Here is a 12176-nt window from a genome sequence, read left to right as displayed (position 1 = left end):
CTCGGCGCCAGGTGGTCCTGGCTGTCCGTTGTGGGCAGTAGCCTTGGCCCTCCCTGTGAGACCCTTCGTCTGTTCGTGTGTCCACACCAGAGCTCTGGGGTGCTCAGCACAGCGTGGTGTCCAGGCCACGCTGCCAGTGTTGGGACACGTGGCCTGCTCACGACATCCCCTCTGTGCGGTGTGGGCCCCTCCTGAGGCGTCCAGGGTGTGTGGCTCGATGGCGCTTGAACAGAGCTGGGTGTCCGCGTCTGCCAGGGGCAGCATTTCTAGGGCCAGGGAGGACAGGGGTGTCTAATAGGCTTAAAGCTTTGAATTCAGGGTGATTTCTCAAATGTGAGGGTTTTGTTTTTAGTAAAAACATACCTTTTGTACAATCATACTTCAGTAAGTGGTGTGTAGTGACCACCCTTGAGTGTAATAAAATAATCACGTGACAACCGGGACATCACTGAGAAGAGGCTGAAGAGGGACCCAGGTGGCCAGCACCTGCCCAGCCGTGTCCGGAGGGTGCAGCGTGGGGGCGGCTCGGGCCTGGGAGCGGTCACCACTGTGCTCTCAGCCCCTTTTTTCTTTTCTTTTCTTTCTTTTCCCCTCCTTCCCTCCCTCCCTTCATTTTTTTGGCTGCGTTTTGTCTTTGTTGCTGCACGCGGGCTTTCTCTAGATGCAGCGAGCGGGGGCTTATCTTCATTGTGGTGCACAGGCTTCTCACTGCAGTGGCTTCTCTTGGTGCGGAGCATGGGCTCTAGGCGCACGGGCTTCAGTAGTTGTGGCACGTGGGCTCAGTAGTTGTGGCTCGCGGGCTCTAGAGTGCAGGGTCAGTAGTTGTGGCGCACGGGCTTAGTTGCTCCGCGGCATGTGGGATCTTCCCGGACCAGGGCTTGAACCCGTGTCCCCTGCACTGGCAGGTGGATTCTTAACCACTGCACCACCAGGGAAGCCCTCAGCCACTTTTCTTGAGATGCTCTCCCGGGAGAGCAGCTGTGTAAACATGCTGTCTGTGGTCATTGCAGAGGTCGGACAGGTCTGCGTGGAAGCAGGACAGGATGATCTCGCCGGGCTCAGCACGACACCCAGACCCAGCACTGCCCACGCCAGAAGCTGGCACCTGCAATGCCAAGGTAAGACCAAGCCCATGGGTGGTGTTAGGTGTGCAGACACCGTCTCGTGGCTGCTCCTTACTTGTTTAAGATTTATGTTTCTAGGCAAGTTTTAGGTTCACAGCCAAATTGAGGGGAAGGTACGGAGATTTCCCGAACCCTCTGCCCCACCATCCACTCCCCGCTAGGCGGTGCGTGTGTTGCAGTCCATAGACCCACAGCGTCACGTTGTCATCACAGGCGGGCTGCTCTTGGGGCCATACATTCTGTGGGTTTGACAAGTGTAAGATGACAAGTGTCTACCACGACGGTGTCATGCAGAGCATTTTCAATGCCCTAGAGATCCTCTGTGTGGCGCCCGTGGCGCTTTCTAAAATCCTGGGTTAAGGGGTGAAAGTCTTGGTGCTTGAATTACAGATGATAGTGTCCACGGTCTGGAAAAGCCTTGAGCCCACAGCTCAGTCAGCGCTTCTGATGGTGAGGCCCAAGCTGTGGGTCTCTCTGGAGGGAAAAGCCGTATTAGGATATGGACACCAACCTCTGCCTGTGACCTCAGGTCTCCCCGACCCCCGATGCCCGCAGACCTGGGATGAGACCCCCACCTGCCCCCAGTTTGGTCCGTGCTTAGTGGTCCGATTCCTGGGCCCTCGCAGGGCTCCTCTTATGCTGGTGAAGGGTCATCTGTGCTCTGCGTTTTGTCAGACAAATGAGATCCAACTCTGAACTGCAAGGTTGTTGCTGGTTATAGATGTCGTGCAGAGCTGACTGCTGTGATAAATTGCTGAGGAAAGAAGTCTGGTTCTTTTTATTTATTATTTATTTTTTGCGGTACACGGGCCTCTCACTGTTGTGGCCTCTCCCGTTGCGGAGCACAGGCTCTGGACGCACAGGCTCAGCGGCCATGGCTCACGGGCCCAGCCGCTCCGCGGCATGTGGGATCCTCCCGGACCGGGGCACGAACCCGTGTCCCCTGCATTGGCAGGCGGACTCTCAGCCACTGCGCCACCAGGGAAGCCCAGTCTGGTTCTTTTTAAAGCACCTGGTACAAGTGTGCTATGGAGACTTGTGAGAAGGATGTTTTTGTCCTGTGGTTAAGTTTCACTGTTTTGTTTTTTTTTTTTTAGATGGAAAAATTGTACCTGCATTATCTGAGAGCAGAGAGCTTTAGAAAAGCCCTGATTTATCAAAAGAAGTATCTTTTGCTGTTGATTGGTGGATTCCAGGACTCTGAACAAGAAACACTCTCCATGATCGCCCACTTGGGAGTATTTCCTTCCAAGGCAGATAAGAAAGCGGTGGCAGCACGCCCTTTTACGAAATTCCGCACTGCCGTCAGGGTGGTGATCGCTGTCTTAAGGTACCGCCGAGGCACATGTCTCCTGTCTGCTTTGGGGTCGTTTAGTCTTTGAAACGCTACAGTTGTTCCCTCTTTTAAGATGAATGATATTTGAGGCCTTAAAATATGGACGACCCTTGTCTTCCAGAAACCACGTTATGTAGAACTGCACCTTCCAAGATGGAAGGGTTTAAGGCTGTCTTTTTATTGTAAAACAAAGCCTTCCCCTTAATGGTATTCTTATGATGACAGACATGTCTGATCGAGCTTAAAACTGCATTTAACTTCTTTGTGTTTCAGTTTCTTATATTTCAGTCAAATTTGTGTTTCATAAAGGGCACCATGTGCACAGGAGGACACGCTGTGGGCCCCCCAGTGGGGAGGTACACCTAACCCCTAAGTGTCCGCCTGGCCCAGCCCAGCCCAGCTCCAGCCATTATGCATGCAGGGCGCCACTTTGGAGTACGGATGGACTCCCTGGTGTGATAGGGAATTTTGACTATTTCAGAATTAACAGTGATGAAAATCTGTTTTATTTTATAATTTTAAAATCAGCTGTATTTCTAAAAACGTTTGTCCCACTAAGAATTAGGCCACTGTGTCTGCTCTGGTGCCCACGGAGGTGCCTTTTCTGGGCCGCGCTCACCTCCGTCTGCGGGACCAGGCACAGCAGGGTGGGCTGGGCCCCCCTCGGCCTTTCCCTGGACCGCACCACAGAAGGCAGTGTGGGTTCCATTGCCCTCAGAGACCCAGCACCGCATACGGTCCAGCCACACACTTGCCAGGAGCCCCCGCGGGGTGGAGACCTCCCCCGGCCTCCGGGCACTTAGCGCCCTCCCTCCCTCTGAGTTCTCCGGACCACAGACTGTCCACCCACCTGCCTGTCCCTCTGTCTGTCACCTGTCCGTCCGTCCGTCCATCTGTTCTGTATTTTTGGAGAACATGCCCCGTGCCAGGAAGTACGTCTGATGCTGGGATGGGGGGTGGAGCCCCAAACCCTGCCTCCGTCTTTCCACCAACGCAAAGTGGAGGTGCCTTCTTGGCCTTGGGTCTCAGAGGCAGCAGTGCTGTGAGGGAGCTGCTGGGGGCCGTCGAGGAGAGGGGTGTAGGGGCCCCTACACCGCTGCACCTCCCGTCACCACGTGGAGGGCGAGGGTCTCCATTTCCCCCAGCTGTCCGGGGCCCGTCAAGTGCATTAGCGACGAAAGGGAGTGCGGTGAACCAGACAGACCCCAGCTGGCGGGCCTGGGAGTGGAGGGGCAGGGTCGGGGGCCCGGGGGCCGGGTCGGGAAGGTGCTGGCGGCTGCCCGGGTAGAGGGCCGCGCTCTCACTCCATGGTCCCGTCACGTCTGGGTTTTCTTGCTTCTTTTCACTCCTGTTTTGCTTTAGTTTTCAGTGTTTTCTATCTTTTTTCGTAGGTTACGCTTTTTGGTTAAGAAATGGCAACAAGTAGATGGCAGAGGAGCCCTAGCACCGGGCCGAGCACCCCGCCCAGGTACCCCCCCATGCCACCCCACCCATGGGCTTCTTCAGTGCCCACCTGGTGGGAGATCACAAAGCACAACAAGAAACCAGTAATTCAGCCAGTGCACTTGTCAGGAGGCAAAGGGTGTTTGAAGGAAAGTGGTTTTTATTTTGGGAACAAGCACAGGTTTACACAGTTAATGCTGATGGATAAAAGTGGTTCAGGGAGCGTCATGATGATTGAAAAACACAGAAATGCTAACTGTATTGACCAATAGCTTAGTTTCCATGAAGAGTCTTTTTTTATTCTCCCAAATGGAGTGAAGTTCTTCTTCACACTGTGCCTGTCTCCCGGGAGCACCACTGCCTCCTCTGCCTCAGTCCCGTCCAGCCTGCGGGTCCTTCCGTCCCGTCTGGCGGGCCGCCGCCCAGGTGTAGCCGGGCCGCCCGGGGGAGCTGCAGTGGGCAGCGCCCTTCATGGCCACCGGGCTTCCCTGGTGGTGCCAGTCCCCTTTGATTTCCACGTGTGAATCCTTACGTCTCGGAATCAGATGTCTTCGAGGTTCTTCAGGAGGTCCCCCCACACCCCCTGCCCCCTGGCTGCACCTGGTGGTCGCCGGGGTTTCAGCCCTTCCCGCTCCTCGGAGCTGGGTGCAGGAGACCCACCCGAGGCCCACCTGGCGCCCTGCTCCCTCCATCAGGGTGCTGAGTGCTCCTCCAGGGCGCTGCCCACACAGACATGGGGGTCAGGGTTGGCCTTGCAGGAATGAAATGCAGGTGCTCAAAACTCAGGTTTCAGACTTCGCTGGCGGCGCAGTGGTTAGGAATCCGCCTGCTAATGCAGGGGACACGGGTTCGAGCCCTGTTCCGGGAAGATCCCACGTGCCGCGGAGCAGCTGGGCCCGTGTGTCACAACTACTGAGCCTGCGCTCTAGAGCCCGCGGTCCATAACTCCTGAGGCCCGCGCAAATATGGACGACCCTTGTCTTCCAGAAACCACGTTATGTAGAACTGCACCTTCCAAGATGGAAGGGTTTAAGGCTGCTTTTTATTGTAAAACAAAGCCTTCCCCTTAATGGTATTCTTATGATGACAGACACGTCTGATCGAGCTTAAAACTGCATTTAACTTCTTTGTGTTTCAGTTTCTTATATTTCAGTCAAATTTGTGTTTCATAAAGGGCACCATGTGCACAGGAGGACACGCTGTGGGCCCCCCTAAGGCTGTCTTTTTATTGTAAAACAAAGCCTTCCCCTTAATGGTATTCTTATGATGACAGACATGTCTGATCGAGCTTAAAACTGCATTTAACTTCTTTGTGTTTCAGTTTCTTATATTTCAGTCAAATTTGTGTTTCATAAAGGGCACCATGTGCACAGGAGGACACGCTGTGGGCCCCCCAGTGGGGAGGTACACCTAACCCCTAAGTGTCCGCCTGGCCCAGCCCAGCCCAGCTCCAGCCATTATGCATGCAGGGCGCCACTTTGGAGTACGGATGGACTCCCTGGTGTGATAGGGAATTTTGACTATTTCAGAATTAACAGTGATGAAAATCTGTTTTATTTTATAATTTTAAAATCGGCTGTATTTCTAAAAACGTTTGTCCCACTAAGAATTAGGCCACTGTGTCTGCTCTGGTGCCCACGGAGGTGCCTTTTCTGGGCCGCGCTCACCTCCTTCTGCGGGACCAGGCACAGCAGGGTGGGCTGGGCCCCCCTCGGCCTTTCCCTGGACTGCACCACAGAAGGCAGTGTGGGTTCCATTGCCCTCAGAGACCCAGCACCGCATACGGTCCAGCCACACACTTGCCAGGAGCCCCCGCGGGGTGGAGACCTCCCCCGGCCTCCGGGCACTTAGCGCCCTCCCTCCCTCTGAGTTCTCCGGACCACAGACTGTCCACCCACCTGCCTGTCCCTCTGTCTGTCACCTGTCCGTCCGTCCGTCCATCTGTTCTGTATTTTTGGAGAACATGCCCCGTGCCAGGAAGTACGTCTGATGCTGGGATGGGGGGTGGAGCCCCAAACCCTGCCTCCGTCTTTCCACCAACGCAAAGTGGAGGTGCCTTCTTGGCCTTGGGTCTCAGAGGCAGCAGTGCTGTGAGGGAGCTGCTGGGGGCCATCGAGGAGAGGGGTGTAGGGGCCCCTACACCGCTGCACCTCCCGTCACCACGTGGAGGGCGAGGGTCTCCATTTCCCCCAGCTGTCCGGGGCCCGTCAAGTGCATTAGCGACGAAAGGGAGTGCGGTGAACCAGACAGACCCCAGCTGGCGGGCCTGGGAGTGGAGGGGCAGGGTCGGGGGCCCGGGGGCCGGGTCGGGAAGGTGCTGGCGGCTGCCCGGGTAGAGGGCCGCGCTCTCACTCCATGGTCCCGTCACGTCTGGGTTTTCTTGCTTCTTTTCACTCCTGTTTTGCTTTAGTTTTCAGTGTTTTCTATCTTTTTTCGTAGGTTACGCTTTTTGGTTAAGAAATGGCAACAAGTAGATGGCAGAGGAGCCCTAGCACCGGGCCGAGCACCCCGCCCAGGTACCCCCCCATGCCACCCCACCCATGGGCTTCTTCAGTGCCCACCTGGTGGGAGATCACAAAGCACAACAAGAAACCAGTAATTCAGCCAGTGCACTTGTCAGGAGGCAAAGGGTGTTTGAAAGAAAGTGGTTTTTATTTTGGGAACAAGCACAGGTTTACACAGTTAATGCTGATGGATAAAAGTGGTTCAGGGAGCGTCATGATGATTGAAAAACACAGAAATGCTAACTGTATTGACCAATAGCTTAGTTTCCATGAAGAGTCTTTTTTTATTCTCCCAAATGGAGTGAAGTTCTTCTTCACACTGTGCCTGTCTCCCGGGAGCACCACTGCCTCCTCTGCCTCAGTCCCGTCCAGCCTGCGGGTCCTTCCGTCCCGTCTGGCGGGCCGCCGCCCAGGTGTAGCCGGGCCGCCCGGGGGAGCTGCAGTGGGCAGCGCCCTTCATGGCCACCGGGCTTCCCTGGTGGTGCCAGTCCCCTTTGATTTCCACGTGTGAATCCTTACGTCTCGGAATCAGATGTCTTCGAGGTTCTTCAGGAGGTCCCCCCACACCCCCTGCCCCCTGGCTGCACCTGGTGGTCGCCGGGGTTTCAGCCCTTCCCGCTCCTCGGAGCTGGGTGCAGGAGACCCACCCGAGGCCCACCTGGCGCCCTGCTCCCTCCATCAGGGTGCTGAGTGCTCCTCCAGGGCGCTGCCCACACAGACATGGGGGTCAGGGTTGGCCTTGCAGGAATGAAATGCAGGTGCTCAAAACTCAGGTTTCAGACTTCGCTGGCGGCGCAGTGGTTAGGAATCCGCCTGCTAATGCAGGGGACACGGGTTCGAGCCCTGTTCCGGGAAGATCCCACGTGCCGCGGAGCAGCTGGGCCCGTGTGTCACAACTACTGAGCCTGCGCTCTAGAGCCCGCGGTCCATAACTCCTGAGGCCCGCGCACCTACAGCTTGTGCTGTGCAACAAGAGAAGCCACCGCAACGAGAAGCCCGCGCACCACAATGAAGAGTAGCCACCGCTCACCGCAACTAGAGAAAGCCCGCGTGCAGCAGCAAAGACCCGACACAGCCAAATAAATAAATACATACATTTAAAAAACAAAAAACAAAACCTCAGGTTTCTTCTAGAGATTTTTTTAAATACGGTTTTTATAACGAGTACTTTTTTTTTTTTTTTTTTTTTTTTTTTTTTTTTGCGGTACGCGGGCCTCTCACTGTTGTGGCCTCTCCCGTTGCGGAGCACAGGCTCCGGACGCGCAGGCTCAGTGGCCATGGCTCACGGGCCCAGCCGCTCCGCGTCATGTGGGATCTTTCCGGACCGGGGCACGAACCCGTGTCCCCTGCATCGGCAGGCAGACTCAACCACTGCGCCACCAGGGAAGCCCATAACGAGTACTTTTTAAACGTTTTGAAATTGCCATGCAGACTCCTAAAAGCTTGTAAATTTAAAATTTTGGTGGATGGGCCTCCCTACTAAAATGCATTATTTTCTTTTCTTAATCCCTTTGTTGCTAAATAATTCTGGGGGAAGGATTCGTGGTGCCACGGCGGCAGCAGTCTCCACCCGACTCCCGCGAATCCCCACCAACCCGGGACGTGTCTTCCAGCCACGCCAGGGACCCTATGCCAAAAGCGTCCCCACGCAGGAGGGAAAGGTGAGTGGTGGTGCCTTAGCTGCTTTTCCACTGCAGGGTTGTAGCCGTCAGCGGGGGCCCCGTCTGCAGAGACAGGGCCAAGCGCGGAGGCGTCCCTGGGCAGATCTGTGCAGGTGCCCGGGCCCGCCTGTGATGGAAGGGCCCCCGGGCACACATGACCCCCCCACACACGCACACACCCACATACATGCAAGGCCGTGGTGTTAGCTTTACTTAGTCTTTTTCTTTGGGATTGGGGGGTTTTTTCCACACGTAATGTGTTTTTATACTTACAACTTACTTGGCAATTGAGATGTTACAGTGTTAATGTTAAACATCCATCGGTTATTTGGGAAAAAAACTTTTCAATTAAAAATATAATTAAGAGGCCTTGTGGTTAAATTGTAGACTGGGATTTTGTTTAAAATTCAGGTGAAGAAAGGTTTCCCTGACGGCTGTGACTGTCACATTCTGAGCCCTGGTGTAACAAGGCTGTGTGGTGTGGCCCTAATCACCTTCATCATGGTTTGCAGCCCATTTTCCTGACCGTGAGATTTCGTATCCAAGTGCTGCTTGTGAGAGATGTGATTTCCATTTCCATTTCTCCAGACTGAAACACAAATAATAATCCTATTCAAATGCTCGAATATGATTACGAGTCATTTATCTAATTCATTTGACTATGACTCCTCCAGTATTTGGAACCTACCCGTGAAGTGAATAGAAAGCTCAGTCTGTGTCTGTAGTATTTGTCACACACATGTGACGGCTCATGCAGGCATGTCGTCTGCTCTCTCTCTGCGTGCTTTCCCGGGGTTCTAAAACAAGCTCGTCAGAGCAGAACGCACCGTCCACCCCTGACATCGGACCAGCGGGGATAAAATGCTCACCTTTGCTCTCTCGCTCCCTGGTCTCCGGTTGGTGATGGGACCTCTGTACGAGCTGCGTGTTAAGAGTGTGACGAACCCGGGTGTAACTGCCCTGATGGGGGAGGCCAGAGCAATGAGCATGGGCGGCACGGCCGTGCGCGAGGCTGTCCCCACTCCCCCTCGTCTCTGCCGGTGGGAGCCCGCCAGCGTGTGTGCTTCCTCACAGAGACGCGCTCGGAAAGTTTGGGTCCCGGAGCGAGGCAGGAGCGCAGCAGCGTGAGTCCGTGAGGGCCCAGAAGCCCGGTTCTATTCGGGGAGGGCAGGCAGGGCGTCTCGGTCTGGCTGTGGCTCCCCCATGCCCGAGTGGGTGATACCTTTGAAGGAATAGGTGGTGGCCAAGGCCTCTTTTCTGTGGCTGGCGCACAGGTAAGACGCTCCCCGCCCTGGAGAGGAAGTGGGCAGTGACGCAGTGCTGGAGGCCAGGAGGAAGGGACCCCTGTGAGGATGCTGGGCAGAGTCCGCTTGGGATGGTAGACTCATATGTGAAGATTGAGTGTATTAAATAATATATAGTAATTTTTAGTTGTTTTAATTTGGAGACATTGTAAAGAAGTTAGTTTTAAAGCACTCTGTAGCACTTCTTAAAACACCCTTACTCTTTTTCCACTGTGGTAGAGAAAATACAGGAAGGTAACAACTGCCTAGTTTACCCCATTTCCCACGAGTGTCTGGTCAGCGGCCCCTCCACACTGGCTGCGTTCAAACCGTCTGCTGAGTTCAACTCTTTTTGTTTGTTTGTGTGTTTGAAGATCCAATCCGTCCCCAAATCCCACATCAGAAAGATCCCTGACTGCTTCTCAAGATCCGGAACATTCCTTGACGGAATACATTCACCATTTAGAAATGATCCAGCAAAGACTGGGAGACGTACCACCAGGTAATGAAAGTCCTCTGTCTTCTGACGTGATCTGAGTGACCCAGGAGTGTTCAGTCCTGGAGAGGAGACGGCTGGGGCCCAGTTTATTAGTCACTCGTGTTAATTTCAGTCCTGCTAATCAGCCCTCACTAATAGTATCAGAAGGAGGGTTGTGAATGGAGACCCCCGGGGGTGGGTGTGAAGGACGCACAGTGTGGGGGTCACGGTGTCTCAGACTCACAGCGACCATGAGACCGTGTTTACAGGATGTCGTTTGTCCAGCGTTTCTCAACTTTCATAACGTAAACCACTGCGTATCTTAATTGCTGTTCTTATTGTTACCAAAAATAAGGTTAATTCAGTGATAGTGTTTCGAAACTGTGAAATTCTTCTTAGAAGACGTGAAGCCTTTTAACAAATTGCTTCCTCGTTTCTACTTGTGTTTAGATTCTACTTCAGAGAAGTCCTGCTGCCAGAAGAGTAAACAGTGAATAAAGTCCTGTGACAATTGTATTTGAGGAAGAGGTTTGATTTTCTGTAGAAGCTTGTGATGTGGTGGGTGTGCCGAGTGGTGCTGAGCACCAGCCCCGGTGTCATCAGTTAGGTGCTCTCACCCTTACGCTTTGCTGCAAAGCCAAGTGGAGTAGTTTCTGTGTGATTTCAGCACATCGTAGCTTCTTACCTTGATGAGGTAGCTGTGCGCTTGTGACGGGCACCTGCCCGGTTCTCTGTGGGTCGAGCCTCCCTGCCCACCCACCAAGGGTAAGCAGAGGAGGATGGCTTCCGGTTGTTTATTTTCTTAAAGTGTACAGCTGGAAACTTGATTTAAAACAAAAACACACAAAACACCAAAAAGAATAAAATTAAAGCCCTGGTGTGTTTGTGAATAGCCCTGTGTTTGTTTGTTTGTTTCATCCAGTCTGCTTTTATCACGGGCAAAAAAATAAAACATAGACTTAGAATTTATATTGAACTTCCGTAAGTCAAAAATTTTCAGTGGAACTTAAAGCACTAGTAAGACAAATAGCCACATGCCCATTGATTCATCTTGCTTGGTTTCTTATTTCTGTCAGTTGCTGTCACCACATAATTATTTCTCACGATTGTGATCTTTGTATGTTTTACTCATGCTTGTCTGCACCTGGTGGTGGTATCTAGCCAGTGTCCTTTACCCAAACGTCTGTTTTAAAGGTATGTTTATAAGTATCTCAGTGTGTTTCTAGGACCTTTGAACATGACATTTATTCTGCTGGGCTTGGTTTTGTGTTTGTTTTTTGTTTTGTTTTGTTTTTGTTTTTTTGCGGTACGCGGGCTTCTCACTGCTGTGGCCTCTCCCGTTGTGGAGCACAGGCTCCGGACGCGCAGGCTCAGCGGCCATGCCTCATGGGCCCAGCCGCTCTGCGGCAGGTGGGATCTTCCCGGACCGGGGCACGAACCCTCGTCCCCTGCATTGGCAGGCGGACTCTCAACCACTGCGCCACCAGGGAAGCCCTGGGCTTGGTTTTAATGTAAAACAACTTTTTCCTAATCACTACTTACTTATTTTCTATTTTTAGATTTTAGACTTACTTATTTAGATATTTCTTACTTTAGATTTTTCTTTCCAGCGCATGTCTGCATTTTCCTCTTCTTAGCCAACACTGCCATAAGGTCACTGTTTTACAGTCTTCCCACCTTTTCCACCGAGTCCTGTGTTCTTCTGCTTGATGGGTGGGCTCTTCCCGGACCGGGGCACGAACCCTCGTCCCCTGCATTGGCAGGCGGACTCTCAACCACTGCGCCACCAGGGAAGCCCTGGGCTTGGTTTTAATATAAAACAACTTTTTCCTAATCACTACTTACTTATTTTCTATTTTTAGATTTTAGACTTACTTATTTAGATATTTCTTACTTTAGATTTTTCTTTCCAGCGCATGTCTGCATTTTCCTCTTCTTAGCCAACACTGCCATAAGGTCACTGTTTTACAGTCTTCCCACCTTTTCCACCGAGTCCTGTGTTCTTCTGCTTGATGTATTGAAGTGAAATCTTGACCAGCTCCGGGACCAGGAATCCAAGAAATGTCTCTTCACTTTCCAGAAGAATGACGTTTGAAATTGAGGATCAAATACTGAATAAATGAATATCCATGTCATCCATGTTAAGCTAATGAGGGAGGGAGGGCCCACTTAAAGCCACCAGTGGACGTAACCATCACACCAACTTGTTACCATGGGGGTTAATAATTAAAAAGAAAGAGACATTCACCTTCCTTTCATGGAAGAACACAGGTCATACCTGCTGATGAGGGAAATTCTTCTTCACAGTAAAGCAGCCAGCTAATTAATACAGAGGGGGCAATACAAT

The 12176-nt window shown here is 52.7% G+C and overlaps 1 protein-coding gene across 16 annotated transcripts in view; it reads left to right on the top strand.

Annotated features, from left to right (window-relative positions):
- Positions 1 to 11381, top strand: part of PCNT (pericentrin) — a 111832-nt gene extending 100451 nt beyond the window's left edge. For 5 of the 16 annotated variants that reach the window (XM_055086484.1, XM_055086485.1, XM_055086480.1 and 2 more), the window contains 3 exons: positions 1011 to 1118; positions 2222 to 2454; positions 3852 to 4722. In XM_055086484.1, the coding sequence (XP_054942459.1) occupies positions 1011 to 1118; positions 2222 to 2454; positions 3852 to 4011 (501 nt within the window). In that variant the 3' untranslated portion in view covers positions 4012 to 4722. Of the gene's footprint in view, positions 1 to 1010; positions 1119 to 2221; positions 2455 to 3851; positions 4731 to 7944; positions 8069 to 9725; positions 9854 to 10279 lie in introns of those variants that run through there. The other 11 variants (XM_055086481.1, XM_055086479.1, XM_055086491.1 and 8 more) reach the window with 8 other exon arrangements.
- The last annotated feature ends 795 nt before the right edge of the window (positions 11382 to 12176 follow it).

This window comes from Physeter macrocephalus, chromosome 8 (genome assembly GCF_002837175.3).
Source record: "Physeter macrocephalus isolate SW-GA chromosome 8, ASM283717v5, whole genome shotgun sequence".
In the NCBI taxonomy this organism is placed as follows: Eukaryota; Metazoa; Chordata; class Mammalia; order Artiodactyla; family Physeteridae; genus Physeter; species Physeter macrocephalus.
This window is presented reverse-complemented; position numbering and strand designations above follow the sequence as displayed.